At 34.5% G+C, this 20,190-nt stretch overlaps 2 protein-coding genes across 4 annotated transcripts in view; one reads left to right on the forward strand and one right to left on the reverse strand.

The window, feature by feature from the left end:
* Rbcn-3B (WD repeat-containing protein Rbcn-3B) overlaps positions 1-20,190 on the reverse strand; it is a 113,916-nt gene that overhangs the window by 8,964 nt on the left and 84,762 nt on the right. For all 3 annotated transcript variants that reach the window (XM_085187783.1, XM_085187785.1, XM_085187782.1), the window contains one exon: positions 312-478. In XM_085187783.1, coding sequence (XP_085043909.1) covers positions 312-478 — 167 coding nt within the window. The remainder of the gene's footprint in view (positions 1-311; positions 479-20,190) is intronic.
* On the forward strand, positions 17,752-18,851 carry LOC146537328 (uncharacterized). Its single transcript, XM_085187792.1, has 2 exons — positions 17,752-17,878; positions 17,964-18,851. Exons 1-2 carry the CDS (start codon positions 17,867-17,869, stop codon positions 18,726-18,728), a joined length of 777 nt encoding a protein of 258 aa, XP_085043918.1. The 5' UTR covers positions 17,752-17,866; the 3' UTR covers positions 18,729-18,851.

A 20,190-nucleotide genomic window follows, 5' to 3' on the forward strand; every position in this document is an offset into this window, starting at 1 on the left:
ATATTTGTATTTCCTTCTTTTCTTGCGGTATACCCAATCGTCGTACTTTTAATACAAAAAAGAAAGTTCATTCGTTAAAAGTAAGTAATTCTTACATTCGCCAGAAAGGTGCCAATATTATATTTATTGTATTAACGTTTTTTCGAAACGTAAAGGAGGAGAGCATCAGTTTTTATCATTTTCACACAGGTCTTTATACTATCGAGCGAGAAAATGATAATAAATCATTACTGTGACTTGAAATCGAACCTGAAACATCGCGTTTACAAACAGACGGCCTCTTAAAACACGAAAAAATAATGAAAATCTACCATAGGTCTAAGCAGCCCGAGCTTAGACTCGCAGACCCTATCAAGGTCCGGGTCTAGACCCCACGCGTGCAGCAATGATATGAGAATTTGTGCGATTTCCATCGTATGCGGAGGTTCTGCCAGGGACATGTCGCGCGGACGCTGCCTTTTAGTTGGCGGTTGATCATCTGTGAACAAAAATATGAAAATTAAAATGTTACTTAAATATTATTTTTAATTATAAAATATTTTTTATTTAATTTGATACCGTGAGGGCCGCGGGTGCTATTTCCACTTGGGGGAAATTCATTATTTTTAATTTCTAGCTCTGGTAAGAAATAGTGATATTTATGTTTCGCTATTTAACAGGCAATGTCTCTAAATTTGGCCGGGAATTGAAACACGGAGTAAGCACGGGCGAAGCCATGGTTTAGTCGCTAGTATTCTGTATATTTTTTGTCTTTAAAACGTTAATAGGTTATAGGTATAAGCAATACGTAATGTTAAAAGTAAATATTTCCGCCATACAAGGTGCGTTAGTTGTATTACTATAATTTTATTGGTCAGTTTAAATAGAACTAAGTATTTCCTTATAAAGAAACGTGAGTGATTATTAACTTGTGTGTAATTTATTTAAATTGTTAAAATAATAATATTTAATTCAATATTTGTAGTTCCGTAAAAACTGTAAATATATATATATATATATATTTTTGCTACACGCTGTATAACGCTTACAGCAACGTAGACAGAGGGAACTTAATGTTAAGACACTCCGTTCTCCACTTTCCGCTAAGTTTTCGAGACACTGCATGTTCTATGGCGTAACTCAACGCAACACTTGGTCCAATTACCTTAAAATTTAAAGCTTCTAGCCTAAAGTAATCAAAATGTATTGTCCTAACAATATTTAGTAACTAATATTACACAAATAATGCAATGTATATAGGGCAGTAAGAGGATAAAGGCTTTCTACAAGGCTTGCTAAGTGAATGTGCGGGCGTGGTCCAACCTTGAGCACTTGTAATGGTCAGCCTATTATCTAGGCACAGTTGGTTATGTCTAATTAAATTTAGACATTTTTTATACAATTACTTTTAGACATCATTATATACTGTACTGGCTTGTACTGGTAAATAGTTTTTAGATAAGGGTTATAAATAGCGTTAAGACACTTCGTACGTTTACATACCACCCAATTTTCGAGACATGATGAATGGCAGAAATCAACGCCGTGCTATGTCTTATTTATCAAAGCAGGAAATGAAAATAATTAAATCTATCGGGTGGAAATCGAACGTACAACAGTCAGACACTATGCCATGGCTACCAAAAAAAAGCCTTTGTCGATTTACTATATAAAGTGCTATAGCAAATAAATAGTTGCTACGTACAATATATTATTATGTTAACAACCATTTTGTGATAACTTCATGATATATTATTTTATATTTTGCAAGATTCTATAGAATACTCTAGAACACGAGCTGCTAAAAGTCTTATTAGTTTTCTAAAGGTCTTATTTCTATTTTCTATATAGTAGAAGAGAAAATAAGAGAGTTAACAGTATTTAATTAAAAAAAGCGCGACGATAAGTTCCCCCAATTTTTCAACTGTGGACTATGTGTAGGGGGCCTCAGGGGGCCTATCCATTTCACCACCATTTATATTCAGCTATGTCCACTATTTATCAGATCACTATTTATCAGATAATTGTGACTTAGTGATTTAAAAAAAAACGGATTTTTGTAGAAACTTTGAAAATACAGCCCGACCGTTGGGTCTGCGCCCGTGTTCTTCTTCCTCCATATAGCTCATTAACAAACCTTTAGTATCATACAGTCTATAAATCTCGAAAAAGTAATCGAACAAAAATCGTTAAACAGAAGATTTTCCAAAAAATACTGGTAATTTTTTGGCCGTATAATTCACATATGGCCTCATTCCGCCATATCATATTTGCAAAATTAAGTGAATATTCCGCCATATCTAAGACGGCTGCGGGTTCGATTCCCACTCGGGAAAATGAGTTGTTTTCATTTCCTCGTACTGGTAACAAGACAAAGCTTAAAAAAATCCCGTTAGTGCAACTTACAATGACTGGACTAAAATCCTATTCCACCACGATGGCGTCGCGTGTAGAATTTGCTTTGTTTTGTAAAAACAATAATAAACTTATTGCACTTGAAAATGTCATAAATTACATATACGGATTAATATAATATATCATATAAAATAAAGGTTTCTTACAAACTATGTAATTTATACTAATACTAGCGGACGCGCGCAGCTTCGCTAGCTTATTTAGGGGTGAATTCTAATAAACCATGAAACACGTGTTCAATGAAATATTTTTGAGAGTCTAAATTTCAAATTTTATAAAAATCGGTGCAGATTAATTTTTTTTTTCCATACAAACTTTCAACCCCTATTTCACCCCTTTATGGTTAAAATTTTTCAAAATACCTTCTTAGTCCAGATTACGAAAGTAAACATCGTCCAAATTCCACGTTTCTACGCACAGCGGTTACGGCTGTGCGTGCGTCTTACCTCAGTCAGTGAGGACAAGTCCTTTTATATATATAGATAGATAAAGCTGAAGAGTTTGTTTGGGTAAACGCACTAATATCAAGAACTCTTGGTTTGCGTTACAGTCACACCTCTGTGGTCCTGCACCACGACGGCCTCTAAAAATAATTAATCTTTTAGATAAGAAATGGTTTCCTAACAAAAAAAATATTTAAATTAAAAAATAAAAATATCTGATTGTAACCGGCTTTATATGTGGATATGGAAGTGGAACTATGAATGTTATAGTTCTATTTTTTTAATAACCTCACTTAAAGTAAACGGTTATATTTAATATACTCAGTTGGACATGAAGGACGCGGATTTATATTATGCTTTATATATAGATAATAGAAAAATTCTCTAAGAAAAATCAAGCGGAGAACGGAGAATAGTAAATTTTGAAGTAAGATAGAAATCTTACTTAAAAAATGTATGTGAAAATAAAAAAAACTTTATATTTATGTATGATTTATCCTATTTCTGTCTAAAGCAAGGTAAGTAGATGTAAATTAGTGTTAAAACACTAAGTTTTTACTTTGTATCATATTGCGTTTCAAGTAAAACTTCTCGATTTGTCTTTCCGGAGCAGGGAAATGAAAAAAAAATAATGTAACGACTGCCCGAGGATTCAATGAAATCAATAAAAAATATGCTAAAAACAATACAAAACAAGTAAAATCTTGAAACTAGGTTAGTATGTAAGTTAGCGTAGTATGTAATTATAACAATGACTCACATTATTTGCGGGCGTATTGTAGTATCCGGTATAACAACTTTCCTATAACAGAAGGTCAAATCACTTTGTCTGTGAATTATGAATAAGACTGGGTTGTCTTGTCATTGATAATAATTTAGCAGCAGGGTAGGCAAAGGGAACCTAGTGTTAAGACATTCCGTTCCCCACGTACCGCCAACCTTTTAAGACATTACGAAGCTTCATTCATTTACAATTAGAACGAGTGAAGATTTTTGATTGTATGGACTGCGAAAGTCAGTTTTTTTTTGTTAAAGAAAATCTACTTAATGTATATATCGATTAAGCTAATCGTACTATAATAATTTAAGGCACATAAGTAGATGTTTAGGTTTTTTAAAAAATTTTTTAGCTCTACGGTTTTTTCAGCTTTAATGCTGTATGCTGCACATAGCAGGTGAGTCAGAAGAAATCTGGGAACCTGATGATAACACACTTCCATTCCCCGTTTTTAATATAACTGTTTGTTTTAATATGATAAAGGTTTAGAGAATTGTTTCGACGGGTTAGATGAATTTTGCACTTCAAGCCTAAGTTATTATCGGTAAAAGTGCTAAAAATAGCGATTCATTAGAGTACTTTATAATAAGCATTTATTAAGTATTAGGTACAATTTATAAGGCAGAACGCGGTGTTCAGTTCCGCAACTCAACACGCAATGTCTTAAAACATTTGGAGGTGCGTGGGGATCAGAGTATCTTAACACTAGGTCCCCTCTGCCTTCTTTGCTATATGCGGGAAAAAGCCCGAAGCTGCTTAAAAACGTTCAACCGCACTCTACTTATGAGTGACTTTATAAGGAACTGAATGTCAGATCCATTTAAGGAGTAAGTATAATGTTCTAGATACAATCTAAACAAAAAAATACAAAAGTAAAAGACAGATTTGATCTCGAGGGTTCCGTATCGATTGTTTCTTTGTCTTGTTAATTAGACCGAGGAAATGAAAATAACACATTTTCCGAATGGGATTCGAACCCACAACCATCGTGTTTACAGTCGAATGATGTGCCGTCGGCCTCGAGACATAACCACATTACATATATATTATATAACTTCATTAATATTATGCGGAATCCTAAAAATTCCTCTTTTTCTTTATGTTGCAAAGTAATCTTGATAAGAGCTTTAAGCTTTTTACGTTTGATTCTGGCCTCGATTATATTAAAATAGAAGGTTTAGAAATAATATTTTATTTTAGTATATTATATACGTAACTATAAGAAAGGGTAGTTGTTTTTTTTTTAGTTTCACGCAATATCCCGCATGTAGCAGGTTAGACAGATGGTACCTGTTAAGACACTTACGATATTGTACATTCCTCAGTTTCCGTTCAATTTTCGGAAATCAACGCCGCGTTTTGTCTTTCTACCATAGCGAGGAAATAAAATACTCCATAGCGACCTCGCCTCAATTAATCTATCTATACTAATATAATAAAGCGGAAGAGTTTGTTTGTTTGTTTGAACGCTAAGATCTCTGGATCTACTGGTCCGATTTACTATGTTTTTGTTTTGTATGAAAGCTGCATTCTTCAATGACGAACAACAACGACGAATAACGAACGACGAATTACCGCGTCATTTTGATATTCATCCTTATGAAAATAAATATAATAGTCACTTTTAGCATTTCATCTAGATTGAAATTATAGTTTACTGTATAACATTCTAATAAATAATTAGGGAGATGTCACTGATTCGAAATGACCTAGCCTTCGGGCGGCATAGTATGAGTATGACCGACGCGAAAAAATTCTTATAGTCCAAGCAGGCGTAGCCGCGTCCGGGGCCACTAGTTATTCATATTTTCATAGTTTCCAGTTAGCCATTTCATACACAATTCTTCTACCTAAGTTAGATTCGAACTCATAACACCTTTTAATTATAATTAATGACAAACAACCTTGTTATAATTGAACAAATAGCAAATATCTACTTATATAAGGCATTAAGGCTGTTAGAGAGGTCAATTACGCAATACAGTTGTTTTATATTCTACAATCGTTATTTTATTGTTCTCATAACTTCGAAATGTTAAAAGTAAAAGTTAAAATACTTAGTAACCTTCTCTTTTTGAAAAGTTTCTAAGATCCTAATCACTTCGTTGTACATTTTATAGCACCTGGTCAATTTAAGACACTATTTTTTTATGTTTTCCACGTTTTGCCTATTTCGAGACATTGCTCGTTGAGTGGCAGAACTCAACGCTGTACTGTTGTAATGCTTTATTTTACGATGATTGAAAAATCTGTTCTGTCCTTTTTATTATGAAAAATTGAAAAATCTAAATGTTTCAACGTCCCGAGAGCCGAGCGACTACCATCGCGTTTTAAATATCTAAGCACCAGTAGGTACTGAGATTAGCGCGTTCAACCAAATAAATCCTTCAGTTTTATAATTTAATTTCCAGCTTCACCAGCACGGAGCAGGATAGGAAGAGGGATCATAGGAACCTAGTGTTAAGACACTCCTTTCTCATTAAGATACTTCCGTTCGCCAGTTATTTGGCGAATTCGGAAGGCGTGTTAAATGTCCAAGCGACGAAACGGTGTAGTCGACTTAGTTGGATGAGAGGGTACGGCAAAAAAAATGTTTGCTAAGCGTGGAATAATACTTTAAAGATGTTATTAACTAATTAATATTTCCTCACGAAAACACAGACAAAGACAGGGTAGTATTACTAGTATTTACTTTTGCCCCTAGTGAGGTCGCATTATGTGAACTTACGAGTAGGTATTTATCATGAGCCGATGACCGTGGCGCGGTGCGGTAGTAAAAGGCGGTTCCGTTTACACGCAGAAGCGGTTTTTAGTAAACAATAAAAATATAATAATTAATATTTAACTAAAATACTTTCAAGGGCCATGGTACACAATTTGTATATTAAAATGTATTTTATATGAGTTTTTTTAACTAAATATTAAAAAGTACAATCTAAAGATGTGTTTTAATTATCAAAAGTAATTTAACTTAATTTAAATAATAAACAAGTATTATTCTTTAAGGACAAAATTAACCTATTTTGTTGTGTTAAGGAATGTTATAATTTTGTTTGCTTGAATAGCCAGATATTTCGGAAGGTACTGAGTTCCAGAGATAGAAATATAACATGTAATGGAAAATAAAACAATCTTTTAATCTTTTGTTTCTGAGTTTCTTTTACTTTACTTATCATGGATTGGAACATATGAACGTGTTCTGGAATTATAAATACTAAATATTTAATAAGTAAAACTCTTATAATTTAGACCATTTGCACAAGAGAATGCCTAGACGTGACGTGGTCAATATAATTTAATATGAAGGCAGAACAAAAAAATAACAATGAACATATCTATCTATACGATGTATCCATAAATGGGATTGTTTAATTATTTCAAAGGTCAAATTATATTACTTTATAGAAAACGTATCGGTCTACCATTTAAGGTTTTTTTTTTCACCTCACACTGTATTTCAGTTGTCTGATAACAGGGTTGGGGTAGAGGGAATGACTCATACCACCCTATTTTCAAGACATTGTGTGTTGAGAGGCGGAAGTCAACGCTGCACTTTGACTTATTACTAAAGCAATGATATTATAATAATTCGTGTATTTATTATAATATCATTGCTTTAGTAATAGTTCAAGTGGGAATCAAACCCACAACCGTCATGTCTTGTCTTAAAAGTGAATAACTGTGTTAATTCACATAAAAAAAACAACCTAGTTTATATGTAAAACTCTCGATAAAGAAATCTTGACATTTACATACTCGTACATGTGGTTTTATTAGCATAAACGTTTTCCCACGCATTACGATTTTGATTAATTGATTTATCATTGTCATTAAATGACTCAGGTACATACATAAATCACCCTAGTAGTCATATTAAATATATTGACTGATATTAGTTGATGTTAGTTGAGAGCGCTAAAGAAAAAATAGCGCTAGTGAGAGATATTCACTAGCTCTCCTCCTTGGACAGTGTAGGGAATCATTAAGATAGGACTTTCCGGAATTCCAACGGGAAGGGAAAATAATGGGAATTTATATTTAATAGTTCACGTAAGCAAAGTTTCAATGGCTGAACTAAATTGGATTTAAAACTTTTGTCGTTTCATTTTTCTTTTGCTCGAAGAAAAGAGGAAAAATGTTTGATTCTTTTATTTTTATATGGGCGTTAGGTAAACGGTTTTTCAAGTGTAAAATCAGACCCTGCAGGAGAATCGTGTTAAAACGTAGCTTTAGTTTATACAATTTTCTCTATCTTCCAGGGAATTTGTTTTAGCAATTCTGAAAAATAGCTTGGACAAACAGAAAGACAGACGGACATATGAGAATTTTAGTAACGTTTTGCATTTACCGTGTAAATAGGTAAATAAGAATGAAATAAATAAATAGGTATGTTGAATTACATACAGACAGTTAATTATAGACAGAAGTGAAATGCAACAGACAGACAGTTCAATTTTATTTATATGTATAGATTATTCATATTTATTAGTTTATTATTAGTACTAGAGCGGTATTTAATTGCGGGCTTTATACATATAAGCAAACCGCTACCGCTTATGAATTAGATAGTTTCTTATCTGTGAATGGCTTAAGCAACGAGGCGTGGCGATGTATATCTAATTCGACAATAGAGCTAAAACGCTTTGGTATTTTTACTCGAGTCCGGTGAACTTAAAAGTACTATCAACTTAGATTTTCCTCGAATTTTCACAATTTTTTTTAGAATAAAAGAGACGTAGGAGAGACTCTGCAATGCAATATAGGATAAAATTTATATTTTAAACGTTACCATTCCACTTCGACTTATAACCATAAAGCTAGATAAGTTTTTCTTGACGCTGTATCGGTAGGCAGAGCAAACGTGGGAGCCTAATATTAAGAAACTCCGTTCCCAATTTCTGTTCCCCTTACTGCCGAATTCTAGAGACTCCCCTCTAGCTACCTAAGCGCTAAGTGTGGAGCTAAAGAATAACCAAGTAGCAATAAGGATGTTACAAAACCAGCTAACACCACAATCAACATGATCGACGCCTGGGTTGGTCGTTAGTCCAACCCGAATATTGACACGAAAAAGCACAGGATATTTAAATTCAGGAAATGATCTTGGGAAAGAGCAACTTGAGTTTCTTGCCGGCTCTTCTGAGCAGAACTGTCTTCAGAACCGGTGGTAGCTTTTTGTTCATATGTTCATTCGACGATTCAAAAGTGGTTATAATAATTGCCTATTTGAATAAAGAATATTTTGAAATTTGAATTTGAAAGGATTCTGCTCTTCTATTTCTTAAAATACCATAACATCTAATTGACATTGATGAGGGGACCCTTTAGCTTTTATGAACGCAACTAAAAATGCAAGAACAAGAAAGGCACGGACGATAAAAATATTTGGCGCTAAAAAAAATACCCAAAAAATATAGAGTGAGCGGTAGACATAAATAATATTTCGCAACAAGTCAACGCTGTCTACGAAGCAAGGTTAGGAAAAAATACAAAATTTCAATGTGAGCGATAGATTAGATAACCTTATGCTATTTTTAGGGGTCCGTATTTAAAACAAAAAGAAGGACCAATCAAGTTTTTTTAAAAGAGCAAAAATAAAAAAACAAACAAATATTAAAATCACCGGACTGAACCAAAAATAAAAAAAATCAAACCCAATAATTTCATAGGATTAACAGAAAGAAGAAGAAATATATCACAACTCTTAAGGTGATTAAAGACGCATTTTATTAGACCGTGGGAATACCTTTTTCCCTTTGCCTACCTTACTGTATGCGGGATCCATTGTTAAGCAAAAAAAATATAAATAATACCTATATTTAATAGTAGTTAAACAAAGTTCAAAGTAACAGAATCTCTTAGTTCACTGCGGTAAAATATGTTATTTAATACTTACTCACTGTGTACGGAACCACCGATTTTAACAAGAGCGGGTTGTAGTTTGCGCAATACAAACGGTAAGAGTATGAGAGCATACAATGTTAATTTTAATTGTAATTATAATCAAGTAATTAATATATTATTACAAAAGTTTTTATGGTAATTTAGAGGCAGTCGTTTTAAGTTTAGATTCTCATTAGAAATTGTAGTAATAATTAAATAGTTTGTCAAAGAAAAATTTAGGTCTTTTCTTTATGTATCAGGATACTTAAGTGTCAAGACACTCCGCTCCCCACTTTCTAACCAAATTTTCAATATTGGGTGTTGAGTTGCATAGCCTATCGCAGCGTTTTGTCTTGCCAGAGCAGAATACTAAAAGAATCAGCCAAATGCGAGTCAAACTCGCTCACGAAGAGTTGTTTACCATTATCTATAAAAACAGCAAAAAATCACGTTTGTTGAATGGGAGACTATGAAATATTGGTTTTATTCTGTTGTATAGCAATTGTTGTTATAGTGACCATAGATGATGAGATGGACAAACAGCGAAGTCATAGACTCAGGGTCCGGATTTACACCTTGTACTCAAGGTTCTGGATCCGGAAATCCGGAATTCCGGAATCCTAAAAAACCTCTCATCCCTCGGAGATTAATCGAACTCGCAATCATTTCGGTTACAGCTAGACGATACCCCACTGCGACAAGATGACCTAATGTTAAGATATCAAGATAAAATCAAATAATGTACAATCTTTATTTAAAGGTAGGTTATTAGGTCGAGTTATTTCAATACACAGAAATAAAACAATGGCTTGCCACAGACAGAATAACAATAAGTAATATTAATAATTTTTTTGTACAATTATCTATTCATCTATACATAATTAAAGAAAAAAAACTGGATTATCTCACACATATAAGTAGAATTGTACAATGTTGTTTATGCTGCATTATCCTTAGTTCTATGATGTAACAGTAGACGCTGTATCTCGCATTCAGCAGGGAAGTCAGAAGGAACCTCCGTTACTCACTTTCTGCTTAGTTTTTTAGACATTGCGTGGAACAACTAAGGTGAACGTCACGGTTTGTTTTATCAGAACAGAGAATGAAAATAATATCGATATAAAATCATTGCTCCGAGTGGGGAAGAACTTACAATCATCGCATTCAATCAGTTGCCATCGTACCGTGCCACGATGGCGTTACAAGATAAGGAACACATTGGTGTTGACCACACAAACATTTACCCTAGACGAGGATTGAACCCACACACACACAGTTTTCGAACTAGAATCATCATCTAATGCTAATTATCTAAGACAATAATGAGATTTGAAACTAAAAAAATGTATTAAAAAATCTAAGCTTGTTTTTATGTTAATTAAATTACTTAAATTAGATTTATTAGAATGAATATTTCATTTAAATGTATGTAGAGCATTGTTTCGAAAATTTGCACATAAAATTACAATAGAACGTTCTTTGTTTTGCACATGTGCAAATATTCAAACAAAATTAGAGATATTTTTTAGTTTTACACTGTATACTGCTTATAGTAGTGGAGGCAGACGGAAACTAGCGTTAAGCAACTTTGTTCCCCACGCACAGCCCAATATTGGTGACATTCATTGCATTTTTCTAAACTTCTTACAAGTCTCAGGAGTGGAAGTCAACCCGTTGTCTAAGTACCACAGCGAGACAATGAAAATCTCTCGAATGGGAAGCGAACCCTCAACCGTGGTGTTTAACGATGACAGAAGTTGGTACTTTGTCCAGCTCCAGGCTTCCAACTTTTGTTTTCATCCTTTTATCTCGCATAGCAAGAGGCTGAGAGAAGTTAATATTGAAACCCACCGTGTCCATTTTCCATCCGAATTTGAGACATATAGTGTAAACTGGCGAAACTCAACGCCACAATCTCTTTAAAATAAAAATGCTTAGTAAAACAAGGTTTTCTTAACATATCCTTGTGTTAATAACATAACAAGTATAATAAAAATAATTTCAAAAAAGTAAACAATAAAAATTCTAGCCGCTCGACTCGCTAATCTAACATTCGTTACGTCGCGTAAAGCACACAACCATTACTTTATAATATAATTGCATTTAATAAACGGGTGCTGACATAGTGTTAGCGATTTGTTGGAGTTCTTTGCGGGCGTTTATTGGCAGAACTTCCTCCCGAGACGGTGGCAGCGACATATTTAGTAAGACGATTCAAAACGTACTTGCAAATGTCTATTTAAATAAATGATATTTTAATGTAAATTTTTTTGTTTATTTATATTTAGAAAAAAGAAGAATGTTACATATAGCAGGGTAGCTAGTGAATTGTTAAGACATTCACAGGCAGAGGGAAGCAACTTTTTATTTTGATTGTTTTTCTCGACTTTTCCAAACCACCACGTAAATGTGATACATACGTGAAAAAACCAATACAGACGATAATAAAGAGAACCTTGTAACAATTTTATAGTAAGAAAACGCTATCGCTCATAAAATCGCTACAAACCAACCCTACACCGAGAACATTTCGTTACCGCTAATAATACACTGGAAAGGTCAGCCAGCCACGACTCGGAATTCGAACGTTCGACCACTTTACTTAGAACTATTGCCTTTGCAACAAATAATTAGTATATAAATATGTCAGTTATATATACATATATATATATATATATATATATATATATATATATATATATATATATATATATATATATATGTATATGAGACCATTGTGGTGCAGTGGTACAGCCTTTACAGTACAACAACAAGTGTAGATTCATTCGATTCTCAGGGAAATAAACCACTACAGCCTTCTTCGATAAATGGACGACACAGACTTTTCAACTTTATAATATTAGTAGACTTTACAGAACTGTAAATAAAATCCTAAATATGTTGATCCAATGATAAATCCGTTTCCCTATATGTTCAATAAGATTAGTAGACAAGTCTTAAATATTTTTTGTTAAACCAATTATTTTGCCTTCAATAAACAGGGAACCCATAGTCTACGAATTAGTTCAAAGTTATTCAACATCGACCGATAACTCAATTTTTTTTATTTCTTTTTCCATATATTTTTTAAACAATGTCTCTGAAAAACTTCAGTGTTGTTAAAAACCAATTTCCCATGTTAGATATAGCATAAAAAAATATTATTACTGTGCAAATACAATAACTTTACTATAAACGATAATAAAACACTTCCGCCCATATAAAAGATATCAACGCGCTCACAGCCGCATGCTTAGAGGTATTAATAATATCCATGAAATTAATAATATAATTTAGTTTAAAATAGTCTCGTAGATTATTCATGTTTGTTGTGTTTTATATTATGTTTTTTAGCTTCACGTTGAATCACGCATAAAAACATCCCAGACCAAAACATTGCGCATTGCGAATGACAAATTCAACGCCGCGCTCTGTCTTGTTACCAGAGTGTGGAAATTAAAATAAGACATTCCCTCGACTAGAAATCGAGCCCACAATCATTGCATTTACATCCAGAAGGTGTCACAATACGCCACGATGGCCTTAAATATTAATTTTCAAAAATTTTTTACTGATAAAATCAAGTTTACACTTTTTATATAACAGGGTAGGAACCTTGTTACTTTTACATTTCCTACAAAATAAAAAGACTAACGTCGCTTCTACTGAACTATCGGGTACATAAAGTAACTCAACTGCGACACGCGATTATTATAAAACAATAAGTAATATTAACAAACAAAAGATCTAAACAAAAAACACCCAATGCACGCCTCATAAGGTATTGCAACATAACTTAAATAGATAATAATGCGTGGTAATATCGAACTTTAGTTATACCACGGGCATGTCTATACAAAAATGTAATTAATAAACTTCTTGGGTGCTATTTACTTTACGAAATTAACGAATGTGTGTTTCGAGGAGTTTAGTTCTTTTAAAATTTATCAAAATCGGTTTAGGCTATTAGGTCGTTTTACGCACTAATAGAGATCGGCATAAAGAGGCTGTCGTGGGGCAGTGGCACGGCCTCTGACTGTAAAAGTGAATTCGATTCCCACTCGGGGGACTGAATTTTCACTTTCATTTCCCTGCTCTAGAAACAAAACACAGCGCGGCGTTGAGTTCTGAAACTCAAGAAGTAATATTTCGAAAATTGGGCAGAAAGTGCCGGATGGTCTTACTGTACACCATAGTGGTATAATAAAATAGAGAGAAATTAGTGACACGTCATTGCATTCTCCGCTTTTCACCCAATTAAAGACATTATGTACCTAGCGGAACACAATACTATATCTAACGAAAGCAAAAAATTTTCTAGAATCTGAACCCAGAACCACCTATACTATATAAGAAATATTTACAAACAGACCTATGTCAAAACTACATCCAATAGTACATTATACGTATAACTAAATAGATAATCATCCGTGGTAACTTTACGGTGGAGTCGTTAAAAATTGTTAGGTCAAGGCTGTCAAAGGAAGGTTGCCATTTTGAAAGAATTAAAAATATAAATATATACTAGTTTTACTATTGTTTTTACGAATGGTTGATTTTGCTTAGTAAATAATGTAATTATATATATACAGGACCGATACCATTGTATTGTATTGTGTATTGAAAAGATCAACTGTTGAGTTTCTTGCCAAGAAAAGCCATTTTTTCAACAGAACAGCTATATATTAGAGATCTATGGTCATTTATTTTCAATATTATTTTATGTATGCTTTATATCTTTAAGAAATTATAAAAGAACGTACCCTTATAATTTTCTATTGAAAAAGTAATTATCTAATGTTAATTAGACATATAAAATTATATGCTTACAAGCAATATCTCAAAAATTGGGCGGTTTAAGGGAAACGGAGTGGGTACTACTAGGTTACCCGGTCTACCCCGTCTACCCCGCTATAGGCAGGATACTACGGGGACCTATTTATTTAAATGTTTATTTTTCCTCTAAAATTGCAATTGCAAATGACATGATATTAATTATGAAATCGCTTCGTTTCCTTTTGTTTACTTAATAAAAAAAATGGTTGTGACACCGCGGGATGTACAACCATAATGTTGTGGATTCCAATCCCATTAGTCGAAATATTGCTTTCTTTTGGAAAAATGTTGCATTAGGTTCTACCAATTAACACGTAGTCTCATCGGACCGATAGTGGAGAGCGGAGGGTCTGTACATCAGTAGGTCTAGGTCACTCTCTTTCACCTAACAAACAGAAACAGAAACAGAACTTGCATCGTGTATAACAAATAAAATCCAAACAAAGCTATTACTTTGATAGAAATGTCACAATAAATTCGTGACATACAAACAAACATACATACAGCTCATACATTACGGGTCACGTTTCTTTGGTTTATATTGACCCTAGCCTTAATTTCTGTTGAAATAACGACCTTATTATAAGTGAAATAAAGTATATTATTAAATAGATGTTGTGATAACCTAAACTAGATCAAATGCCTGCAAATAAAATTAGCTTTTGTTATTTACAATTTAAGGTCGAATTTACATTATTAACATCCAGTTTAGGTCTAATGTATCACTCATTGTTAGTAATTTACGCAATATTAGGCCAAACTACTATTAAATTAGAGTCGTTTATCCCATGTGTTGAAATTATTGCGTTAGATATACTGTTGCATGGTGAATTGTAAGCTTACTAAAAGTGATATAAAGTGAATTCATCTTTATTGATAATGATATTCTCTTTTTAATAAATAAAAATAGAGTTGTATAACTCTATTCTTCAATGTTCCACTTTTTGAATCTTTAAAAAAAAGGCAAAAGGAAGGGATGATTAAGTACCCGTACTCATGATGCCTCAACTCCTCTGATATTGGACATGTTCGTGGGTGAAGGAATTCAATTACTACGTATGTCGTGCTTATTCTTTCGTTATTCGGCCAATTACTTTCCTTTTTTCCAATAAAAAAAGAATAAGCTTGTTTATCGATATGGTGGTATCGTTTTTCAATCCAGATTGAGAATATTAATAATTATTTTCTCACTCATAATTTCTCAGTCAAATATTAGGAAATATAAGTCTGTTTTAGTAAAATATTATGATTTATTGGGTAGTCATTAGTAAAATATTAAGAATATTAGTATTGAAGACACAGGCATTTAGTCCTAGCCCATTGGAATGTATTCCAAATTCAATGGAAGAGCTTAAATTCATTAGAACATTAAAACATCAAAAAAGAGTGATAAGTTTAAGTGTAGAAGTTTTTTTAAACAAGCGAGTGTTTCTATTAATAAAAAAAATTCGAGTGGCAATCGAACCCACAGCACTTACTTACAATAAGCTATTTCTTAATGAATGAAAAGTAAAAAAACACAGTGTACTATCACTAGGTTCCCTCTGTCTCACCAATAAAAAGAAAATTTCATCAATATAACAAAAATAACACACAAAGTAAAAAATAAAGGTGGACTAAACATTCGCATATAGCACTTCTAAAGTAATCTACACCAATTCAAGTTCTTATTACGCAGATATTCGATATAGACTCATGTCTTAGGTCTAGTTTAGTAATTGTTGAAACTAGATTTCCGGAGACCTAGCCAACAGACCTACGCCCAGTCTAAAATACTTGATGTTGTAACATTATAATGGAATATGAATATAAAGGGACCTAAGTTAAATATAACAAATAATATTAAACACAACGACTAAAACAATTCAAATTTTATTATAATAATGAATTTTAAAAGTATGTATTATTTAGACAAAATAAACAAACTGCATATATTTTTTGTTCTTGTAATCTACCAAAATATAGATAAATTTTAAGTACTTATTAAAAGTAACTAGTTTTCAAGTTAGACCCATTTTGCTGTCATTGTGCTGAATATTTAGGTTATTTAACCTGTTATGGTACAGCTGTGGAATGAAAGGGATAAAAGCTTCAGAATTTTAGGCTAAAACTAAAGTTTAATTATACTACGAGTATATAAGAAACACCCAGCCCTTTGTACAAAATGTTATTAAATATTTTTTAAATTACTAAGGTTATTTTAATTATTTTTTCTTTACTAATAGATGATAGCGGTGGTTAAGGATTTGAGCCTTACTCGGGAGAATGCATTATTCCCATTTTTTTGTTATAGCAAGACAATGCAACACGTTAAATCACACCACTGAACAAGCAATATTTTTATTCGCACGTAGCAGGGTACGCCGAGGGTACCTAGTGTCAAGACACTCCGTTCCCATTAAGGCACTCATAATTCCTCGAATTCTATAGGCATTACGTGTGGAGTAGCGGAAGTCAACGCCGCGCTTTATCTCGTTACCAGAGCGAGGAAATGAAAAAAATAAATATTTCATTTCCCAAAGTTGATAAGAACTAAAAATGTAAAAAAAAATTAGTTCTTATCAACTTTGGAAGTTAGAAAAAAAAACAAACTTATTGTTGTGTTTCGAAAAAAGCTTTTAAAAAGAGATAAAGTATTTTTGTACAAATTAAGAAAATAAGAAAAATAGCGTTTGACGCCTTCATAGTGCAATTATGCAGTGTGGTAGTCGTGGTTTCAATTTATCAGAATTATTACATTTGAATTTATTTATTTACGTTTATATTTCCATTTCTTCGCTCTGGTGTTGAGGTAAACCGCGGCGTTGAGTTCTGCAACTTAACACGCAAAGCCTCCAGAATTCAACAGAAAGTGGGAAAGCTGATTTTTTTTATTACATTTGAAACATTTTAATAGCCTCAATGTAGTTAAACGCCGCACGTTTGGTTTTTTACCACTAAAATAACCAGAAAGTGAAGATCAGAGTGATTTAACACTATGTTTCTAAAAACAAAATACCATCTATTTAATTCTAGAACCTTTTTTAGTATGTGAACATATAATAACCTTTCAACGAACCATTACGTAGAATTCAGGTCACAGGACGTAATTATTAACTTGGCTTCAATAACACAAGTTTTATACTTCCCATCGTACGAGGCGAATCACAGTAATGAATGCAGATTAATTCTCTATAGCGAAAATTATACTGAATCCAACGCGTATTGGCTGATCTTCCATTACGCAATGTCTAACGGGAGTTTGATTACAGAGTAATCGGGATAGATTACACCAGCCTGGGATGAATAGGTTCGAGCCGACGTCCGTCTCATTAAAAACATCTTCGGACATAACGCCTAAGGCTAAAATCAAAATTTGAACACGTACCAGTCAAAATGACCGCGCTTCCTGCACCCTTCCCGCCCTTGAGGCCGGCCACTTACTTTTTTCAAGCGTTCCGTTTCACACCACGCGGCCAGTTAGTATAAAAACGGGCGGCGACGGAATCAGAGCAATCAGTAGCCTTCGAGCAGTCCACAACAGAAGTGCACGATGAGAGTTCTGGTCAGTTGTGTAACGTAACTAGTGCGGTGCTTTGTCTAGTGTTGTGCCAAATCGGATTGTCGATAATGTGGATTTATTTTCGCAGATTGTTGCCGCCGCCTTCCTCGCCTGCGCCGCAGCTGCGCCATCCGGCGCTCTGCTGGCTGGTCCCTACGCCTCCGGGCTGCTGGGACATGGTCACGGCCTGGCTTTAGGCCATGGCGCACCTCTGGCCGTAGCTGGTCCCTTGGCTGTAGCTCACGCTGCGCCCCTCGCCATCGGTCATGCTGCCGTCGTCCCCACCATCCCTCCAGGTGATCTCCACGGTGCCGCCATCGATGCTCACGTCGAGGCCTCCGACCACGCACGCGCCGCCGTCGACGCCGCCCGTGAATACCATGACCAGGCTGCCGAACTCCAGGGTCAAGCTGTGAACGCCGCTGAAGACCATGCCTGGCAAGCGGTTGACGCTGCCCAGTCCCACAAAGCTGCCGTCGACGGTGCTGCTGCTGGTGTCGCCCCCGTGGTGGCCCGTCAGTTGGCCGGACACGTCGCCCCCGTCGCCTACGCCGGTCATGGTCTCGCTGGTCACGGACTCGCTGGTCCTCTCGTAGCCGGTCATGGTCTCGCCGCCCCCCTCGTAGCCGGACACGGTCTCGTCGCCGGACATGGTCTCGCCGGACACGGTCTCGTCGGACACGGTCTCGCCGGACACGGTGTTGCCCTCGCTGGTAGCCATTCCGTAGCCTCCTCCTCCCTGTCGCAGGTACACCCCGCTCCCCTCGTGCACGCCCCCGTCGCGTACGCCAGCCATGGTGCCCTCGGGTACGGCGGTCTCGCTCACGGACACGGTCTCGCGCACGGATGGTAAGCTGTGATAGGTGTTTAGCCAAAAAATCTTAATACTCATGTTCGGAATGTATATTTAATTGTATAAAATGAAAATTGTAAAGACAGGAGGCGAGGATGTGTGAATAAACGAAATAACTTATAATTTCTCTTGTTTTATTTTTTCTACGCCAAAAAGCAATGGCCACTTGCATAATTGTGTATAATAATATAATATAAGCGAAATACTCACACGACGTTCTAATTCCCAGACTATTAAAATGTCACAACGAACTCTTGGTAATGTCGGGTTGACATTTTGAACTGTGCATTTTATAAGTTAACCTTCAAAAGGCTTACTTGACTGACAGACTGACTGACAGACTAACAATTTTCCCCTGTCAGTTTCAGAATTTCCATATATAAATCTTTACACAAACAATTGAATAGAATTTAATGAATTTGTGAATTATTTTCATTTCCTCGCTCTGGTAACAAGTGCTGCGTTGAGTTCAGCAACACGAAATGACTCGGCCGGAAAATGGGGAACGAGATGTCTTAACGCTAGGTTCCCTCTGTCTTCTCTACTATATACGGGATATAAGCAGGTACAGCGTAAAGGAAACTATATAAAAAATATATTTTATAAGTGTTAATTCACTATTAGGTCACATTTAATTTAGTGATTGTTTCATGTGTAATAATAAAAGAATAACAAAAGCCAATATAGCTAACTTAAGCTATTATTTTCATATAGATATAACTTTAGTTATAAGATAATAAACTAATTTAAATATTATAATTTAATTCGTATTAGACTAGGCGAGCATAGTAATCTATCATAGTATTTATTATTATAGGGACAACAAAAATATATAACCTTAGAAAACTTCAACAGTGACAGAACTGTATACATACAACTATAACAGTTCATGGCATGCACCCTGACAGACGGAGAGACAACGAAGTCCTTATAACCCTTTAGGTAGGAAATTGAAAAAAAAATTGAATGCTAGTGACTCCTGAATAGAAGCCGTCATGACACAGTGTCAGACTGCGTCATAATGTCTATAAACAGATGTCTGTGTCATAATGTCTATGAACAGAACAGTTGTGGGTTGGTTTCTAACTCAAAAGAATAAATTATTTTCATTTCATCGCTATGGTAATGAGGTAAAGTACCTACACCTTTGAGTTCCTTCACTCAACACCCAATGTCAAGAAAATTTGACGGATTGTAAGGAACGGAGTGACTTAACATTAGGTTCCTATTGCCTACCACGCTGTAAGAGGAACACCGGAAGTATAATAGAACCTTGAAATTAACAAGATTCGTTATAAAAATAAATCGCAGAATACAATATGATTTGAAAAGGAAAACATGACTATTACAATTTTAACTTTAAGAAGCGTGTATTTTTTGTTTAGTGACAAAAGTTTAATAACTACACTAGTCATGATTTACGAGTATATTTACTTCAAGGTTATAATGCCTTTAACCTGTT

This window comes from Heliconius melpomene, chromosome 7 (assembly GCF_056956725.1).
Source record: "Heliconius melpomene rosina isolate 202511_hmr_F chromosome 7, ASM5695672v1, whole genome shotgun sequence".
NCBI lineage: Eukaryota > Metazoa > Arthropoda > Insecta > Lepidoptera > Nymphalidae > Heliconius > Heliconius melpomene.